Source organism: Leptonotus elevatus, chromosome 20 (genome assembly GCF_054856555.1).
Source record: "Leptonotus elevatus isolate MCC_2025b chromosome 20, RoL_Lele_1.0, whole genome shotgun sequence".
NCBI classification, from domain to species: Eukaryota; Metazoa; Chordata; class Actinopteri; order Syngnathiformes; family Syngnathidae; genus Leptonotus; species Leptonotus elevatus.
The window spans coordinates 2436404-2457859 of NC_141258.1; the positions used below are offsets into that span (position 1 = coordinate 2436404).

General features: G+C 44.4%; 1 protein-coding gene across 9 annotated transcripts in view; it reads left to right on the top strand.

Annotated features, from left to right (window-relative positions):
* nrxn1a (neurexin 1a) overlaps positions 1–21456 on the top strand; it is a 75857-nt gene that overhangs the window by 43999 nt on the left and 10402 nt on the right. For 4 of the 9 annotated variants that reach the window (XM_086065004.1, XM_086064998.1, XM_086064999.1 and 1 more), the window contains 12 exons: positions 3050–3253; positions 4526–4552; positions 9840–9962; positions 10620–11001; positions 11096–11286; positions 12038–12211; positions 12435–12461; positions 16047–16166; positions 16244–16425; positions 17587–17758; positions 19536–19625; positions 20359–20672. In XM_086065004.1, the coding sequence (XP_085921130.1) occupies positions 3050–3253; positions 4526–4552; positions 9840–9962; positions 10620–11001; positions 11096–11286; positions 12038–12211; positions 12435–12461; positions 16047–16166; positions 16244–16425; positions 17587–17758; positions 19536–19625; positions 20359–20672 (2006 nt within the window). The remainder of the gene's footprint in view (positions 1–3049; positions 3254–4525; positions 4553–9839; positions 9963–10619; positions 11002–11095; positions 11287–12037; positions 12212–12434; positions 12462–16046; positions 16167–16243; positions 16426–17586; positions 17759–19535; positions 19626–20358; positions 20673–21456) is intronic. The other 5 variants (XM_086065001.1, XM_086065003.1, XM_086065005.1 and 2 more) reach the window with 3 other exon arrangements.

Consider the following 21456-nt stretch of genomic DNA (forward strand, 5'->3'; position numbering starts at 1 on the left):
TTTTGTCCAGTTTTACAACTCTTTTAAATATTTTATTAAATTTTTCGTGTATTGAATTTTAATCAATTTGGGGAAGAATTTCTAGCAATGTAATTGTTGCTATTTTTCCCCAATGCATTTCAATGGGCATCAACTGTATGTATACAGATTAATAGCGGGGGTGGGGGGGGGGGGTCAACTGTACACAAAATAAACAAGTTCAACTTGGTGATCGGTGAGTTCCTTCCTCAAAATCCGGAAATTTGCCAGGTTGACCTCCTCCCGTTCGGAAGTTTTCATCGTTTCTATTTCGTTCCTTGTCAGGCCACGTTGACGACATTCTTTTACCCACTGCACCATTTGCGCATTAAAAAAAAAAATCACCCTGGTGTAAAGATTGATGACAAAATGGCCGCCCACCCCCTGCACTGTCCGCTTGTAAGAATAGCTCAACATCTTCTTTTTATTCGGCGGCGCCAAAAGGCGTAGAGGGAGGGGGAGGGGGGGGGGGGGGTTGAGGAAAACGAAAGCAGCGGCGGCGGGGACGGAGGCGCTGGCTCGGAACCGACGCGACGTGACAGCAGGTGAGGGGACGATGGGGGCGAATCTCGACAGCGAGATACGAGGAGGGGGGGGGGGACGACAGACTGAGGGAACAGCGGCGGCGCGACTGATACGGCCGGCGAGATGGAGTCGGACAAGAAGAGGAAGTGGCGGCGATTGTCGCGGGACTCCAAAGTGTTTCTCATGCCAAAGTGTGTGTGTTTGTGTGTGTGTGTGTGCGTGTGTGTGTGTGTGTGTGTGTGTGTGTGTGTGTGTGTGTGTGTGTGTGTGTGCACTGAGGGGTCACTAACTGCAGCGTGGCTGGATTAAAGGAAGCACAGATGGAGAAGCAGATGGAAGAGAGTGATTGGCCGTGTTTACGCCTTCTACCTGCGGTTTCTTTCTCACTCTTTCCTTTTTTTTTTGTTTCGTTTTTTTTTTACACTCGCTACCTCCTCCCCCCCCCCCCCCCCACCTCCTCTGTCGCTCTTTGTAGCACCCCCTCTCTTCTTAAACGAACACGCCGCCGCCGATGTTTATTCTCCAAAGAGCCGACATGTTTGCTGTCGCCGCTTCCTCTAAGGAAGATCATTCTCGCTGTGATCCGGCGCCATTTCTTGCTGTGATCCGGAAGGACACGCCAACAAAACCCCTTTAAATATTGAAATAATATTGTCAATTGTTGGGGGGAAAAAAATCGGAATTTGTGTGGGTGTCCACTGCTATAGGTTTCAATTTATTATTTAATGTTTTGTTAAAGAAGTATAGAATAACATAAAATAAAATTTTTGTCCAAGTTGTTTTCATCTTCTGCGGAAAACGTCAAATATTACTGCTGTATTGAGAAGCTGCGAGAAGAGCTTAGTCTCCAATTTTTTTCAATTATTTTACCATATTTGAGTTTTATTAAGTAAAAGAAATCAATAACATGTCATTAAAAAAAAAATTATCATGTTTTTTTTCATTTTTTTTTTTCATTAAAAAAATTTTATCATGTTTTTTTTTTCATATTTTTTTTTCATTAAAAAAAATAAAAGTCTAATATTACTGCTGTACTGAGAAGTGTGAGAGGAGGAGCTTAGTCTCCAGTGCAGTACAGTTAGACCCCTGCATACCTGCACTTCACCTATTTGTTATTTTGTAGGGGTGGGGGTTGTTTCATATGTTGTTTTTTTTACCCACGTGTTTAGTGTTTTTCTTTGTTTTTTTTCTACTGGGGAGTATATTTTTTCAATTCCTTTTACCGCTTTCCCCCGTTTCTGGTGGTGTTTTTTGTTTTGTATTTCACCCGTTTTCACCATCTTACCTTAAGAATTTGGGGTTGTGGGGGTTTCGATGTTTTCTCTTCACCCCGCCGCTGTATTTTAACGGCCATTCATGTTGATTTTTGCGACTAATGGATATCCGTTTGGAATGAGCATTGAAGAGGAAAGTGTGACAGAAACCGCTGAATTAATGACATCATTACTGCATCTTTTTTTTTTTAAGAATATGATCGAGTACCGTTTTTTTTTTTCATTCATAACCCATTAATAGCCTTTCCATTTATTTCAACGGCGAATGCGGATTTGCGCTTGTGCGCGTGTCGCTATTCTTCCTCCTCTGGTGGCCCTTTTTAGTAAGAAAAGCCAGGCAGCCATAATCAAAGGGAAATTTTACATTGCCGGTAGAAACCAATCGGTGTGAAAAACAGCATGTGCCGTTCTTCTTTTCTCCAGCGGTTTTCACGCTCGGCCACCATCTTCGTCTCCGTCCTCGTCTTCTTCCTCCCTCGCCCGTTAATGAGGCTTCATTTGCATTTTAACCAACAGCTTCCGCCTCCCTCACTTAACTAAACCCTCCTCTGTTCGCACATAAATTCGCTCACTTCTTCTGACACACGCACACACGCGCACGGGCACGCACGCACACACGCTATCTCCCTCTCCCCTCATCAGTATGCATGAGCCTCCCTCTCTTCCTGTTCTGTTGTTTTTGCCTTGGCTCCCGCCGTCTCCCGCGGAAACAGGAAGAGCGAAGGGGGGGGGGGGGGGGGGAGAAAGCAAAGTAGGCATGGAAGGAGAGAAAAAAAAAGGAGAAAGAGAGCGCGTTTGCTCGCGTCCGTAATCGTCCAATAAAGAACGACGTCCTCGGAGGTAAACAGTTTAGCGGCCGAGGATTGGCCCCAGCAGGTAGCGCGGGTGAGAAGATGATGGATATGCAAATGAGTATGCAAAACGAGCGCGCAGATGCGATCGCCTGAGCTTGTTGCGTGGTCGCTGCGGGGCTTTCGGGCTGCCGGCGTTTCTTTGCCGCCGCCGCCGCCGCGTATTCTGATGCAACCTGATCGCAGCCAGCCGGCAGCTAGCCCGCGCTATTTTTAGCACGCGGGTTTGAGGCACGCTATCTGTTGTGGCAGCACTTTCTATCGTCTTCACAAGACAGACTGCGAAAATGACAATCTGACAATCTGACAATCCCCCCCCCCCCCCGCCCACGATCGGCGTCCGACCGTTTCTCACGCTCGGCGTCTGTTGCCGTCCCGCAGACGCGACCATCCTGTCGTACGACGGCAGCAAGTTTATGAAGGTGCAGCTGCCCATGGCCATGCACACGGAGGCGGAGGACGTGTCGCTGCGCTTCCGCTCCCAGCGGGCCTACGGCGTCCTCATGGCGACCACGTCCCGCAACTCGGCCGACACCCTGCGCCTGGAGCTGGACGGCGGACGCGTGCGCCTCACCGTCAACCTAGGTATACTCGCACGCACAAATCCGGTTCAGACTGGAATGTGCTTACGTTTGTATTCATCTGTGCAAACATATAACGGCTGTGGATGACAATCAAGGTTTTAAATCCTGCAACAGTAGAACCTCTTCATTTTCCCCATCACAAACATATCGAACTTGGGTGATTGAGCCGCATGCTGCTTCACCAAGTAGCAGCAGCCGAGTCTAAAGACTTTATCTGGTTACATGAAACAAGCCGCTCTGGTAACTTCCCATGAAATTGTCATTCTAGTATTTTATCTACAAAAGTGTTTCTTAGAGGTTCCGCTGTATGTTCAAAATGTCAACAAAGGTTATCTGTGTTTTTTTGTGCGATGTCGAACAGAGGGTCCGAGCTTCAAGCCGCACTCTCTGCTCACTGCCAGTGGACCCGTACATCCCCCACGACAAACTATTTAACATCATCACAACTCACAAAAACAAAAATGGTGCACACGCATACCGACAACCCAAACATGACCAGCACACCACCCGCCATCGTGGCAGTTGTAGTACCAAGACTGACCTGTGAGCGGCACTATGGCGCCACTGGGCACCAAAGAGTAGTAGTAAAAGAAGAATTACAGGAAGCTAGGCTAACAGTTAGCTTATCACGCGACTGCATTGTGTTTGCCATCTCTTTTTTTTTTTTTCATTTCTATTGTGGCATAAGCGAGCTTCCTGATTGGCCGTCGTTCAGCCAATCAACGTCACAATCAGGGAGCTCCGCGTCGTCGTAAATATCGAACAGAATTAACATTTACGTTTGTATGGGTTTCCCGAGTTGATTAGGAAGAAAAAAAAATCACTCTTAACACAACCCACACCACAAGATCATCGTTCAGGATAATCTGTTAGAGAATCCACAACAGTTTTATCATTTATGATAATCAGACCTTTGCCAACGTGTGTACCCCTTTGAACACGACACATCTGACAGCGGGGCGTATGTGTGGGTCTCTGGTTGTTTGCAGCCACGCCTCCTCTGCGGTTGACGCCACGCGACACATCCAGTGACAAAAAAAACAAAAAGAATAATAAAAAACAACAACAACAACAAATGATTGGCTCCGTTGTACGACTTGGGCCTTGGCGGCGGCGGCGGCGACGCGGGCGCGAGACGTTCGGCGCCCGGTCGGGTGGTCGCCCGGGCCCGAGAGCGGGAAGGCGCTGGCGGTGTGTCGGCGTGTGCGTCCCCGAGGCGTGGAGGTTGCGTGCGCGTGTGCGGCATTAACCCTCTGCTCTGCTCTCCCTCCAGACTGTATCAGGATAAACTGTACCGCCAGTAAGTCAGCCTCCATCTCGCATAACCTCATCTTCATCGGCATTATCCTCATCCTCTCTTTCTTCCTCTTCACTTAATGTGTGTGTGTGCGTGTGTGTGTGTGCGTGTTAGGCCCCGGATTGGCAATTTGGATATTCTGGCCATTTCCCGGTGGGCCGGTCTGCTAAATGCACTGCTGGGGGTTCGCTATTACAGATCGCACATGAGCCGTTATATTACATGTAACGTAAATGTAGCAATTATTTGATAACAAAAGTAGCAATAATTTATTACACGATTAGCTGTAGCGATATTACATCCCTGTCTGTACAAAATAGCACATTAGAAAGGCATAACGTCACAAGCATTATGGAAAAGCTTCTGTGCATATGGAAAGTTGGCATCAGTTTGCCAATGAGTGCAGTGGAAAGGGTGTGAATAGGTTTCAAAATAAGAGCGTAAAAACAGGAAGTCATGTGCTCGCTGCCTAAATGTTGCCGTCTTAACCGATATGAAAACAAAATTGAGATTTGATTTTAAGGCTAGCCTTAATGACTTGTTTTTGTCAAAGTCTTCAGACAAAAAAATATTTTCTAATTTTTTTCTCAAAATATAATTTTTGGGGGGAATTCTATGAGTAAAAATTTGTAACATTTTGTCCTAACAGCACCGTCAAATTACAACTTAATTTTTCTCCAAGCATGAAAAAACGAATCGTATTTTTATGAAAAAAGTTGTAAAATGACGCTTTAGTTATTCTCGTACCATTATTGCTTTCAGGCGCAATTATGATCATTCTTGTAACGTTGTGTATTTCATTCGGATTATTTCGACTCATTTTTCACATTTTTATCTTTTTAGTTTGAAACTCCTTTGTTAATATTTGTCATTTCTTCCCCCCCCCCCCCTTTTTTACTCAATTCACGTTTGCGTGTTCGTGAGTGTCCCGGTCGGCCATTTTAGCACAGATAAGGACAGGCAGAATGAAAGCTAAAGCTAACGAGCTAAGTTGCTAGCGCGACAAGTGAGTTAATTAAGAATATGTGGCGCGCCTCCACGCTTGGGGGGCTTTTATTTGTTTGCGGGCACATGAGGGATGTTTGGGAATTTGTGCGTGTGCGCGCGCGCGTGTGTGTGTGTTTGCCGCTTACGACTTTCCCGTCACGCTGCTGCGAGCGCCGTCGAATCCCAGATGAAATTGAATTCCCTGGCGTGGCGTTTGTGTCTGTCACGCGCAGCGAGCGGGGAAGAAAGCGAGGGAGGGAAAGCGGGAGACGGATGCTCGGTGACGGCAAAGAGGCGGCGAAACGGACGACTGCAGTTGCCATAGAAACGTCGCTAGCCACACGGAACCGCAGCCAATCTCTCGGACGGACAATTGCACACGCGCCGCTATTCACGCAAGGTCTTTTTTAGAGAAAAATCTTTTATGACGTATTTAGGAAAACAAAACATACACACTTTTGGCAGGCAAATAAAAATAAAGAAATAAAGTAAAGAAGTAAATATTATCAGGAGGAAAAAAAATGCCTTGTTTAATGAAACTAAAGGTGTAACTTAATTATTTTCCTGATGTTCACTAAACTTTAAACTTTATTTTATTTTTCATAAAATTGTGACTATTCAAAACTTTTTTTCCTCATCAATTTATTTAAACTAAATTATTGTAATTTTAAGAAAAGGCTGTCATGAAATTATTTTGTTTTATGTTCATTTTAAATTTAATTAAAATGTATTTATTTAAAGAAAAAAAAAAGTACTAGGCAGCCAGTCTTATTTTACGTTATTGGGTACAAATTGTCCAAAAATGTTGACATTGAGAAATTTGACATTGGTCCTCCTTGGCAGTAGTTGGCGCTATATTGCAGCAGTTTACACATTGATGAATTATCATCTGCGTCAAAAAGAAATGTTCACAATTTTTTTGTCATTGTGTTAAGCGAAATTTTGGACATCAAACGTACTACAAAGTATTAGTACTCTGTATCGCTGGGTACTTAAAGAGTGAATACTCAAACTAGTATCGGTCTGTAAAAAAAAATGGTATCGAACATCTGTAGAAAAATAGATTTTTTAATAAGAGTAAAACAAATATTTTGTGAGAATAAAGTGGCAATGATATATGATGGCGGGGAAAGTGCGGTTTTATGAAAATAAAGGTATCATTTTAGAAAAATCGCCATTTGTCAAAGTGCCCGAACCCAAAACCAAGCCGTGTGTGTGTGTTTGTGTACGCGTGTGTGTACATGATGTGTGTGCGGTGGCCAGGTTGCCACACATGACTGCGTCTGCCTCAATCTTTCTTTTTTTTCTTCTCTTTCTCGCAATCCAGTGCAAGAAAAAAATAAAAACGCACACACAAACACACACGCACACACACACACACGCACACACGTGTTGGTACGTACGTTTTGGTATCGACTGCCTGCCTGTCTCCCGCCGCGCAGCGCAGTGATCCATGCTAACAGGATGAGATGCTCATGCCTCCAGCACAGCTGAGGCTCCTCGGGGGGACGCTACACAACACGACACACATATACACAACAACACACAACAACACACAACACCTTTTGCAGCGGGCGGAAACACGCAACACAATCTCGGTAATTGTGTTTCCGGGTTTTACACTTTCTTTCACCACCTGCGTGCGTGCGTGCGTGCGTGCGTGCGTGCGTGCGTGACAATTGACATTTCCGGCAGCCAAATGGTTGGGGTCACTTTCCGTGACGTGGACCACCTCACACATTTTGCTGCTGATAGGTCAAAGTTTGGTCAATTTAGCCACATATTTTGGCGGTTGTCATAAAAAATATTTTTACTTTATGCCCAGATGAGTACGAATTATAGTTACTTTGGGGAGGGGAGGGGCGGAGTTTTTTTCTTACCTCATTTGAAGTTATGTCTTCGTTTGTCAACTGAGCCTGACACAGATGCTGCAGTTACGCTTTGGGCCAGAGGTGGCAGTCGCGAGTAAAAAAAAAAAAGTGACAAATTGCGCTTTAATTAATGAATTAAAGTGAAAAAAGTGGCATTTTATACGAGTAAAGAAATAATAAGCAAGTTTTTGTTCGTAAATGTTTTATGTAATATTACCATTTTTATTTATTCATTATTATTATTACTATTATATTTATTATTATTATATTTATTGTTTATTTATCATTTATTCCTATCAAATTTACGTTTTGTTACAACTTCATTTTGACCAAAAAAAAAAAAATCAGTTGATATAACTTAATTCTCATAAAATTACGAGAATGTTTTTTCTATTGTAAATTACAATTTCTCGGAAAATTCCAAATGTATTCATATAAAATGTGTGTGTAGCTATGTCTTTATTCTGATGAAAACGTTTTTTTTTCACGTGATGTAACTTTATTCTGGTGAAATTATACCTTCACTTTCCTCAAAATTGCCATTTTTTTCCTAATTTCTTCTAAAATTTGTAGAAAATTTGTATCACTCATTTATTCTCATCAAAATCCATTTTTTTCCTTGTAAATTCTAAATGTGTTAATTTAATGTGAATAAATTATTACACATTATTTGTGAGAGAGAGAAACTACGTTCATCACAAACTATTTTTATAAGTATGTGCTGAGAAAAACAATTTTATCGCATGATATTTCGTACTCGGTCAGAAAAATGCTCCGATACTGATACCAGCTTGTCATATACGTATGTTAAACGTAAAACATAGTCATAGTCATAGTCATAGTCCAGTGAAATTAATTCTATGTCCAATAAAAATGTGTGTTTTATATATAATATTTGATCAAAAAGTGCAAGACATCACAATGTTTGTACCCCGATATCGACGAGTACTTGAGCGCAGATACTTGTACGCGTACTGGACCTGAGCAAGTGTTCCGGGTGCATCCTCACCAGGGTGTTCCGTGTGCGTCGGCGCGAGTGATTTTTGACATTTTCGGCAGCCAAATGTGTTGAGGTCAGTTGACTTGTGGCCCCGCCTCCCCTCTCATTAGCGCCCATAGGTCAGCATCAGCACACTCACTCCAACCAGCAAGGCTTGCAGGGGGAGGTGGGGGGGGGGGGGGGGGGCTTTGGCGGGTGGGGACTTTGCGGCTTGCGGCTGTCAAGTGCGCAGCGGACGATGGCAAATTGGGAGCTGGCGTGGGCGCCTCAGCACCACACAAATCCGCCGTCCTTGCTTTGTGCGTGTGTCTACTGCCACCATGAGGTGCGCGGGAGTACAACACGAGAAAAGGCAAAAAGAATATATAATATAGTGTGCGCTCCAAAATCAAAAGCTGCTGCTACTGAATGTGCAAAAGTTCAAATTCATCTCATTTAGTCTCATATTAGTCTTAATATAGCCTCGCTAATCATATTTTCCCCCTCATAATCACTATAGTTACATATTGGAAATATATTGTGTAGCTACAGGAAAAAAATATATTTTTTAAGAAAAGGAGAGAAAAATGTCTTTCACAAGATTTTGGTTTTGCGTGTATAAACGATTTAACTTTTTTTTTAATCACCAATATATAATTGCATTTTTTTTCATGCAAATGTATAAATATTTATCATAAAAAATATGACTATATACTCACAAGAATGAAACAAATGCATGCTCATAGCAATGCATTTTCCCCCACATCATGTTATATATTTTACAGGTTAATTTTGTCGTTATATAATAATAGTCTAGATATTTTCTCCCCACCCAAAAAAATTAAATAATTGTTCATTATTCAGTATTAAAGCAAAAATACTACAAGGCTTTATGAATTTTATCAACTTTTTCTTGTCAAAAATTACCATTTACTCTTATTTTTTAAATGCCTTTTTTTTTTTGTTATAATGCGACTGTTAATTATTGTAAACTTATTTATAAGGAACAAATCTGAATTTCTAAGTCAACAAAGGTATAACTTGACAAAAACAATGTTGTAATGCGTATTACAAGGGAAAATTGCCCCTTTTTTATGACAACAATTTATGAAGAATAAATTAGGGTAATATAAGAAATTAAAACTGTTATTTAGTAAACATGTAATTTTATAAGAAAAAGTATAGCCGTTACATTTTAGTGCAGTAGCACCACCATATGGTTTGTTTGAGTACTGCACTGGAAGTGGATTAATTGCTGTAAATCTGAAATGTGGGCGTGAGATCCCATCTTCATTTTTCACTTCTTCACCTTCATCAATCCGGCCTGCCTGGTCTTCTTCTTCTTCTTCTTCTTCTTCTGTCCCTCTCTTCCTTCCTCCCTTGCATCTCTTGTCTTGTCTCTGCGGCGCCCCCCTGTGTGCATATGTATAACGGTGCTCTGGACTATGTGTAGGTAAAGGCCCAGAGACCATCTTTGCGGGCTTGGGTCTCAATGATAATGAGTGGCACACGGTGCGAGTGGTCCGGCGCGGCAAGGGCCTCAAGCTCACCGTGGACGATCTGCAGCCCGTCGAAGGTAACCAATCGCATCACTCCATTTGCACTCTTACTTGGATTTACAGTAACCCTCCGGTTTAACATTGCAGCATAGCGCCAAGAAGCCACCAGATGGCGCCAAAGCAATATTTTGAGATGAGACATAACGTAGGATAGCCACAAAAAAAAGTAGTCACGAATAGACATTTGTAAACATTAAAACATAAATATGCGGAGGTAGAACAATGTGTTTTGTACCATTTGTTATCCAATCCAATCCGCTTTATTTCTATAGCACATTTTATAAACAAATGTTTCCAAAGTGCTGCACATTGAGATCCGCACATTATCATGCACATAAAATCGAATAAAACCGACTATAAAAATTAAAACAGTCAATAAAATAGTCAAATACATTAGGTAAAATATATTTAAAAAAAGTAAAAAAACAATACATGAAAAATAATTTTAAAAATAAATACATAAATATAAAAAAAAGATATATATCTAAAAATGTGTTAGCCTAATAACATAATTGTTTACTGTCGCCATATCGAGCGCATATCTCAGATTTTGGGCTCACAAGTCAAGGCAAAAAAAGGTCAGGTCACTCATATCTCAAGGCGCCACGTTGTTTTCATGGGACAGCAAGACTTTTTGAAAAGATCTCCGGCGTGACTCTTCTCGCCGCCCGCAGGTCAAATGACGGGCGACCACACGCAGCTGGAATTCCACAACGTGGAGACGGGCATCGTGACGGAGAAGCGCTTCATGCCGGCCGTGCCGTCCAACTTCATCGGCCACCTGCAGGGCCTGGCGCTCAACGGCATGCCCTACATCGACCTGTGCAAGAACGGCGACATCGACTACTGCGAGCTCAACGCCGTCATCGGCTACAAGAGCATCGTGGCCGACCCGGTCACCTTCCGGTCGCGCTCCAGCTTCGTCACGCTTCCCACGCTGCAGGCCTACTACTCCATGCACCTCTTCATGCAGTTCAAGACCACCTCGCCCGACGGGCTCGTCCTCTTCAACCGCGGCGACGGCAACGACTTCATCGTGGTGGAGCTGGTTAAAGGGTGAGCGGTCACGTAGAAGGCTGGTTGACTTGTTCAAATGATATGTCAACGGTTTGTTTACTAATCCTTTTTTTTTTTTTTTCTCATTCTCTAGATACCTTCACTACATCTCTGATTTGGGCAACGGTGCCCACCTGATCAAGGGCAATTCCAACAGCCCGCTGAACGACAACCATTGGCACAACGTGCACATCTCCCGGGACAACAACAACCTCCACACCGTCAAGATCGACACCAAAGTCACCACGCAGACCACCATGGGCGCCAAGAACCTCGACTTGAAGGGTAACATCCTTGTAATATTTGGCGGGGGGGGGGGGGGGGGGGTTATAGGAAAGATAGGAAAATAGTAACATGCGGAACTTTCACACTTGCTTTTTTTTATTCAGAGAAAAATCTTTTATAATGTATTTTGGAAACAAACTTTTAGCAGACAAATACAACTAGAGTAAAAAATTAAATAGTTTAAAAAAATATGTATCAAAAAATGCCTTGTGTAAATAAACTAGTGGTATAACTTTTAAGTACTTTTCCTGATTTTTTTTTTTTTTAAAGAATAAGAAAGTTTACTCAACTTAAAATTATTTTATTTTTAATAAAATGGTGACTTTATTCAAAACTGGTAAATTTGATTATTTTCAACTCATAGAATTATTTAAACTAAATTATTGCAATTTTAAGAGGATGCCATGAGATTATTTTGTTTTATGTTAACGTTAAATTTAAAATAATTTAAAAGTATTCATTTAAATTAAATAAAAAACATTTCCTAGGGATTGATGAATACCAACAGCAGCCAGCCGGCCGGCTTGGTTACATACATGTCCGACGTGCACTTCTTTCATTGCTATGTGCACGTGAAACATCAACATGCCGAAAATGTGATTTTGCCAACTTTGTTTGGGAACACATTCAATCTCTTCTCTCTTAATTGAGACGACGACGTTGGCGATAGCAACGCGTCGGACTACTAGCTAGTCGAAATGTGAGCCATTATTGACATCGCCGTCAATGACTGATTGCCCACCTGTGCCAGGTGACCTGTACATCGGGGGCGTGTCCAAGGAGATGTACCGTGACCTTCCCAAGCTGGTGCACTCTCGCGAGGGCTTCCAGGGCTGCCTGGCCACCGTGGACCTGAACGGCCGGCTGCCCGACCTCCTGGCCGACGCGTTGGCCACCGTGGGCCAGGTGGAGCGAGGCTGCGAAGGTGAGAGGCGGCCGCCGGCGCTTGGGTCGCGCGGCGGGGCGGGGTTTACCATCCTTCCTTATTTTTCGTTCTCCATTCGAGTCATTGGTGAAAAAAAAAAGTTAACCCACTAACCCCGATGGAAGCTTGTGTCATCTTTCTGCACTTGACAGGCATCCTCGTGCATTGACTAACCATCTAACTTGGTTTGCTTTTTGTTTTGTTTTTGTTTGGCCCACAAAAGTTACATTGATGAAAGCTGACTTGCAAGGTATCTCGCTTTTTCTGTGCGCTGTACATACCTGGGGGGGGCAAAGGATGGCCCGCGGGGGACACTCACCGACCACCAACGCTCTGTCTTTCAATCGCAACGACCATTTGGAAAAACAACTTTTGAAATGTGCAGGGTGGCCCAAAAGTGCCAATAGTTGGTCACAGTTTCACATTTTTCCCTTCTTTTCCTTATTTCCTTCCTTGGCACCTTTTTTCGCTTCCTTCCTTCCTTTCTTCCTGCCTTCCTTTGCACCTTTCTTCACTTCCTACCGTTCCTCACTTCCTTCCTTCCTTTCTTCACTTCCTACCGTTCCTCACTTCCTTCCTTCCTTCCTTCCTTCCTTCCTTCCTTCCTTCCTTCCTTCCTTTCCTCACTTCCTTCCTTTCTTCCTTTCTTTCCTCACTTCCTTCCTTTCTTCCTTCCTTCCTTCCTTCCATTCCTCACTTCCTTCCTTCCTTCCTTCCTTTCCTCACTTCCTTCCTTTCTTCCTTCCTTCCTTCCTTCCTTCCTTCCTTTCCTCACTTCCTTCCTTTCTTCTTTCCTTCCTTCCTTCTGTTCCTCACTTCCTTCCTTCCTTCCTTCCTTCCTTCCTTCCTTCCTTTCCTCACTTCCTTCCTGCCTTTCTGTTTTTCCTTCCTTTCTTCCTCAATTCCTGTTTTTTATTGAATGCGTCTTCCTTCCTTTTTTAAACCTGCTTTGCTGCCATTTATAAACTGACGTCTACATATTTTTAATAAGTTACTTTTGGCCCACCCTACACATTTTGCATTTCTTGATATGATCTAAATATTTCACTTTCCATTTTTTTAAACGAATGAATTAGTAAGTGGTAATAAAATGAAGAATCGACAAGATTTCTTTTTTAAGGTGCGACTGGCGTGGCCCATCTGTCGTTTTTCAAACCCCAAACGTGGCCCCTGAGCTGAAAGTTTTGCCCGCCCCGGCATGTACGTCTGCTCGCGCCCCAATTACCCAGTGCTGTGCAGTCTTGTGTGGATCCCGCTGATCCGGCGTGGAGAAGGTCCGAGGCCACCTGTCCTCTCGTGAGCCCCATCACAATTGTGACATATCCGCACCACCGCCACCGTCAGTCAGTCACAGCTCGTCCCGGGATGAGCACAGCTCCGCCGCCCAAAAAGGCAGCATGCCGTCTTCTTAACCCCGCCCCCTCCAATCCCGTCATCCCCCCCCCGCCCCCGTCCGTCCTGCGTGCCTCGTGACGGACGCGGAAGCGAGCTGTGGCTAGCATGAGGCAGGAAGAGAACGGCGAGCCAGAAGACCACCGGGCGGGGCCTTTAAACATAACTTTTATGTTTAACTCCTCCTGCTGTCCTCATCCGGACTCACCACCCGCATGCTCTCCATTTTGGACTCTTTGGGGGCGTACTGACTGGCACTAGACTATCCAGGCCCACCGAAAGTCTTGTACGTTTCAGTAAATTCGATACCCTTGCCATCCTCCTGGACATGGCGGACACGGACGCGGCACGTGCAAAATGCAAATAGAACGAGAGAGTCAAAAATCAAATAATCCAATCCCCTGTTGATTTCAAATACATTTGACATGCCACAGCGTTGTTAACAACTCTGCCAAATGTGAGGGACTAAAAAAAAATGGATCTAAAAGATTCAAAATGATGAAAAATCCAGATTTTCTACACCCTGAAACTGGATCTTTCCTTTCGCTTTAGAGTGCCTCATTGTCAGCCATGAGTGCACGCATGTCGCAGAGAAAGACGGAATAACAATGACAGTTGTTGTTTTTTTTTTTAAGTCCGACGTGAGAGACTTTGCACTGACAAGACTGCTTTAGAGCGCCTTGTTGTCAGCAATGAGTGTGCGCTCGTCACACAGAGAAAGACGGAATAATGACAGGGTTGTTGTTTTTTTAAGGGCATAGTCGGGCAGGGGCGAAAAAAATGTTTATGCCATTTCTCCCCAAATTTCTACGACATAGTTCTAAGTTTTTGCATCTTTTCAGCAATTGCCTTTAAACATTTAGAAACTTAAGAAAATCCCTCAATTGACACCGACGGCTACTCTCGGCAGTTATTCGTGAAAACCACCACCTTGCGCGAAAGAACGAAGCACAATGATTTCCAAATGAAGTCAAAAAAAAAGTCCATCATTTTTAATTCATTTTTGATTGCGCAATCGGAATAAAGTGATCGCGGAAATGGCGTGGAAACGGCCTAGTGCGATGTACGCCCTTACAGACTTGACACTCACCTTGTTTGGTTGCCAGTCCACACCATCATTTATGATTACTATCGTTATTATTACCACCGCTGTTACGGATGTGTGTGGGTGTGTGCGAAGGTGTGCGGTTTTGGATCCCACAGAGCAGACAACAATCGTGTTTGAAAAAAATAAATAAATAAATAAATAAGGTGCAAGGACAAATCCAAGGAGTACAAAAGTATCAATTAAGAGTTGAACAGAATATGCCATGGGAAAAATAATAATAATAATAATAACAAAAAGCCCAAAAAAGAATATCTGGTAGCCAAAATAGTGAAAAACACGCAATAGGGCTTAAGCGGCTGCGGACAGAAAAACCCAAACTCGAGCGAGAGCAATAACAAGGCGAGTGATCAAGGTCGTTGTAGGCGTCGACTTCATCCACAAAAGGGGAGATCAGTTTTAGCGTGAATCAAGAAAATGGACCCTTCAACCTGAACCCCAAGAACTGAACGGAGGATGTGTGAAATTCACACTTTTCGGCTTTGGCGTCGAGGCGCTTCTGGAGTCGGCGCCGCAACGCAAGCCGGACATGTTGCAGGCCTTCGTGGAGGTTTCTGGAAAAAAATGAGAATGTCGTCAAGATAAACGAAGCAGAATTGCTTCGGCGTATCCCGCGGCACGCCGTTAACGAGGTTCTGAAACAGCGCCGGTGCGTTGCAGGGGCCGAATTGGCATCACTAAGTCCTCCGGGTGTCCTACGGGTAAATCGAGTTTAGAGAAAATGGTGGCGGTTCGCGGCGGGGTCCGATGACGGCGGGGGGATATTTCTTTTTCATGGAAGTCGATTCGCCGGACGCGTCCTGGGAAGACGCGTGACCAAGGCGGGTGCTAAGAGTGCCGGCAAGGCGGGCGCGGCCTCCATCAGCTGACGGAGGGACTGGTCGCGGGAACCGAGCGATCGTCCCCCCGACGAGACAAAAGCCAACTGAACACGATGGGGGTCTGCGGGATCCATAGGGTCAGACATGTTAAGGATGTGTGCGGGTGTGTGCGCTTTTGGATCATCTGTTTGCTTTCGCTCATCGTGCTGGTTCTCGTTGTCCTCTCGTCCCGTCGATGTCAGTCAGTGCTCGTTTTGTTTGTTTTGTTTCCTGATGGTTCCGACAGCCTCGTTTTCGTCGTATGTTTTGTTGATTAAACGTTATTGTGAGCTCACCCGTCCTGCCCGGATTACTTTCTGCATTTGGGGTCCACGACCCCCCCCCCCCCCCCCCCCCCGCACACCCCGCGACAACCGCAACTGACCCGAACGATACCCGACGTGTATGGACGGGACTGTCATGGCGGGATCGTCCAGATGAAATGACCTGTGCGTCCCCACGCGCGTGTTGAATGCAGGTCCCAGCACCACATGCCAGGAGGACTCGTGCTCCAATCAGGGCGTCTGCCTGCAGCAGTGGGAGGGCTTCACCTGCGACTGCAGCATGACGTCCTACGCCGGCCCGCTCTGCAACGACGGTGAGCCGGCTCGCCGCGTTCGGGAGTCCCGCTTTGGCATTTTGACTCATACCATCTTTTTTTTTTTTTCCGACCAGCCGGCACCACGTACATTTTCGGCCGCGACGGCGGCGTGGTGGTCTACACGTGGCCCCCCAACGAGCGCCCCAGCACCCGGGCCGACCGGCTGGCGCTGGGCTTCAGCACGCAGCAGAAACACGCCGTCCTGCTACGAGTGGACAGCGCGTCCGGTCTCGGAGACTACCTTCAGCTGCAGATAGTACGTCGCGCACGCACGCACGCGTTCTCTCATTGTGGAATTGAGTTTGAAAATGGTCGCATCCAGCACCTGTGCATGTTCACCACGACAATGCGGATGATAATCAATACAAGAACCTATGCAGTCGGCCATTTTGATTTGAAGGTGCAGTTTTTTCTGGCATTTTGAAAACACACGGGAATGTTAGAAAATATTTGCATCCGGCACCAGCGCGTCCACTTAACATGAAATCATCACCATTGTGAAATGAGCAGGTGGTCGGCCATTTTAGCTCAAATCTTTCAGTGATTTTGAAACCGGAAGCATCCTCGAGAACGTTAGAAAAGATTTGCATCCGGCACCAGCGCGTCCACTTAACATGAAATCATCACCATTGTGAAATGAGCAGGTGGTCGGCCATTTTAGCTCAAATCTTTCAGTGATTTTGAAACCGGAAGCATCCTCGAGAATGTTAGAAAATATTTGCATCCGGCACCAGCGCGTCCACTTAACACGAAATCATCTACATTGTGAAATGAGCAGGTGGTCGGCCATTTTGGGTCAAGGTTACCATTTCTTAGGGATTTTGAAATATGAAACATCCTCTCAGAATGCGAAAATATATGCATCCGGCGCCAGTGCGTCCGAAGGGCATCAAATTCGGTGAGCATGTTCATTATGACAGGACAGATGATGAACAGGTTAAATGTTCCAGGGTCAGCCATTTTAAATCCAAGTTACCATTTTTTGGGGGATTTTGAAACACAAGATACCATCAGAGTGTTACAAAATATTTGCATCCGGCACCAGCGCGTCCAATTCACATTTTCATCACGTCGGGACAATCTGCAAGAACCTACAATGTGAAATGCACAGGTGGTCAGCCATTTTAGCTCAAATCTTTCAGTGATTTTGAAACCGGAAGCATCCTCGAGAACGTTAGAAAATATTTGCATCCGGCACCAGCGCGTCAGATTAACGCAAAACTCGAGCGAACGCACAAAATTACAGAATGCTGTAAAAAGCACAAAAGGTCGGCCATTTTTTCCAGGGAAAGTATTTGCATCCGGCACCAATCTGGCATCCAATGAACAGGTTGAAATTTTGTCCCGCGACAGCAAGAAAAGACGAGCGAGCGACAAGCGGTAAGCGTAAAAACCTCGCTGCGTGTGTTTCCGGCAGGACAAGGGCAACATCCGCGTGGTGTTCAACGTGGGCACGGACGACATCAACATCGAGGAAAGCTCCAAGTTCGTCAACGACGGGAAGTACCACATCGTGCGCTTCACGCGCAGCGGCGGCAACGCCACGCTGCAGCTGGACGACCTGCCCGTCATCGAGCGCTACCCCTCAGGTAGGCGCCGCCGCTGCCGGCGCGCAAAATCCCACCGCGTTTTTTGCCTTTTTGTGTTTGATATGAAACTTTTTAAACCATAAAAGTGTTACTGTTTATGCTTGATCCTTAGGCCTGTTAAATAGTGTTAAAAGGTAACATTTAATTCAGTGTTTTTTCTCACCATTAAAAGAAAATAATAACAGTTGGTGCATTTTTGGGAGACAGTTAAAAAAAATCGTTTAAAATCATGTCCTATGTTTAACTAGTGAGGAAAAATAAGGGAAAAAAAATGTTGTTTGCTTTCTTTTTGCCTTTGTTCTCTTCTCTTCTATTTAAAGTGTTAAATCTTAAGGTAGTCGTCTAAAAAAAAAAAAACAAGTGCTAAATGCTAGTTGTTGTGAGCTGTGTGTCCTGTACATGTAACAATGTAAGAACCAAAGCCAGTGATGTGGCAGCTGTAACGTTATTTCCCTGTGCTCTTGCAGATGTTAACCCCTGAAATGTCTCTTTAGATTAAAGCCAATGGAAAGAGAGTAAGAGTCCGCTCACTGGGAACATCGCCGCCTGTCAATTGGCAACCAGCGCAGCCGGCGGCCGGCGCCGCCGCCGCCGCTGCCGCACACTCTTTAGCATAGACATCAAATAGACGCGCTCAACCCTACGTCAATGTCGCCGACATATTGGATGTGGGAAAGGGGAGGAGTGACGTTGGCGCGACCGTTTTTTTCTCTCAAATGCGGATCTCATTGTTTTCTGGTTGTTGTTTTTTAATACGTTTGACTCAAAAAGCGTACCACAAATCCAAAGCAAAACCTCTACCATGGTGACGCTGGCTCCCTCTAGTGGTGTGCAAAAGTATCACTGAATGAATGTTCAAACGTAATGTCGCAGTGGCTTAAACGGTGCAATATATTTGTGTTTTCCAACATTTTTTTTTATGTGCAATACATTTAAATTGAGTCATTATTTCAGTAGTTTTTCATTTTTGTTTTATTAAGCGCAGTCTTACTGTTCAGTTATATTTACATTACATCAAATACATTGTCGTATAATTATACAGTGGTTTAAAAAAAATTATATATATATATAATAAATATAAACATTAATTAATAATAAATTAATCATATTAAATATACTAATAAATATGAATATAAATACTCTATTTTAGTTGTGGTCATTATGTGGATAGCTAATTAGTTTTTTTGAGGTGGTACTTACAAAACAAATTAAAAGAAATAAACTGGTCTTATAACAGTCGTCAAAACTTTTTTTTTTCCACTTGCAGTATGTACATAATACATGCAGTAAAATAAAAACAACAAAAAATCAAGTTAAATAAATAAAAATAATAATTACATTAATTAATAAGACAGTAAATATGTGTTAAATTAGTTGAATGTATCCCCAAATCATAGCTATATTTTAGGATTTGATTTTAGGGTTATTCTAGACACATAATAAATATAATATAACGTATTGTTGCTTTCTGAAGTCGAATCCGTTGACTATCACGAGTTTGCGTTCGTGCAGATATGACCCATCCAATATGGCGGCCGCACCGACGCGGAGGTGACCCCCCTTCCCTTGCTCAAAGCGCGGTCCAGTCTTGTCTATTTGATGCGTATGCTCCTCCCCGCCACCGCCGCCGCCGCCGCCCACCAAGCCCGTTTGCCCCCACGCTAACCATGAGCGGACCCTTACTTTCTTTTCATTGCTCTTCTTTTTGTATCCAGCTCCTGTGCCACCATTTTGGGATGTGCGTAATTACTACTGTGTTCTCATCTCTAAATTAAAGGCAACATTGATAACGAGCGCCTGGCCATCGCCAGACAGCGAATCCCCTATCGGCTCGGTCGAGTAGTTGACGATTGGCTACTCGACAAAGGTAAAAACCCTGATTAAAATTCCTTAAAAGCTTTAAAACAATTCAATATGACTCTACATATATATACATATATTATCTTGTGCACCATCAACTAACATTCTAAAACTCTAAATCCATAATTAAGTCTTTAAAAGTTGGTCAGCTGTAGTGTGTAATAACTGTAGTGCCTGTTGTTAGTGTGTAACTGATAATATCAGGTTAAAGGGACGATGGAGAGATTTAAATGCTGATAAAAGTGATAAAAGGTGCAAGGTAAATAATGTTGTTTTTAACTTTTCTTCTTCCCATGTGACACAATTAAATGTAAAGACGTTAGTTTCTTCGTCCTAAACGTAAGCAAGTAGCCTCTAGTCCCTTTAACAGCACTTGACAATGTTGTGCATGCTTCTCGGGGTTGTGCGTCCGTGCGTGCGTGCGTGCGTCTGTCTGTCTGTCCGTCCGTCTGTCTGTCTGTCAGCCCATCACCATGGCAACCATCTGTCTCCTTCAACGGCCCCTCCTCAGCCTCTCCACGTCTTCCTCTTGGCTCTCATCTCTCTCTCGTCCGTGGCTTCTTTCCACATTCATCCTCTCACCACCACGGCTGGCTCGGGGAGGGGGGAGGCAGGAGGGGGGGGATGTTGGGGGTGCGGGGTTGTGTTACACTCAAAGCTTGTTTTTTGTGTGTGACTGTGTGTTTTCTCCCCGGTGCGCCCGTGTGTCTTTCTGTGCGTGCGTGCGTGCGAACGAGCAGGCCGACAGCTGACCATCTTCAACAGCCAGACGACGGTGCGCGTGGGCGGCGGCGAGCGGCGCGCCGGCATGTTCCAGGGCCAGCTGTCGGGCCTGTACTACAACGGCCTGCGCATCCTCAACATGGCGGCCGAGAGCCACCCGCACATCCGCGTAGAGGGCAGCGCCCGGCTGGTGGGCGACATGCCGTCCTCCTCCATCACGCCGCAGTCCAGCGCCGCCGCCGCCGGGGGCAACCGCTCGGACGCGGCGCCCCCCGCCGGGGACGTCAGCACCACCACCGCCAGCAACAGGAAGCAGGGTGCCACGCAGCAGGTCAGATTCGCCAACTTTCTTTTTCTTTTTTGGCCTCTTCACGGGCGGAGTTGCACTCATTCACTGCCATTGACGGCTATAGACGTCAAAAGTCCGTTTTAACCCGATAAAGCCTGAACGATGAAATATATGAGAGAAAATTCTGATTCTTTGTAAATAGAGTATTTATTGGTCCTTTTGAACAAACAAACACAAATTTGAAAATCAACTTCCTCATATGACTTTTAATTTGTGTCATATTTGATACAGCCGGTCACAATTCTTTAAATTCGTACATTTAAAACTGTCAAAAATAATATTAATAAACAGACATATCAAACATATTATTTACAAAATCAGAAAGAACATTTCCCCCTATTGATAAGTCTCCTTTCTCAATTGGTGCCATCTTGCAAGGTTGTGGAAAAGCCATCAGCTGGGTGATACTGCCCGCTAATGGATTATCTGTGCAATGCATGTGTCAGATCATATATATATATATATATATATATATATATATATATATATGAGTTAACCAACGCATATCGAATAGGGCATTTTGCACCATTGCGGAATGGAACGCAGGTGACTCCCGGCCAATCGAAGCGGCTCCCCTCGTTCCCGTTAAAATCAGGGAGGTTAAAGTGCACACAGGGCCCAAAAAAGGTTTGCGTGGCTTTTGCACGCCGTTAAACGGTATGAATGGAGCAATTCAGGAGCGTCTAATCTACAAAGCATGCACAGATGGGGAAATTATTTTTATTATATTATTTGATATGCATTTTTTTTTCTTTTTTTTAATTTA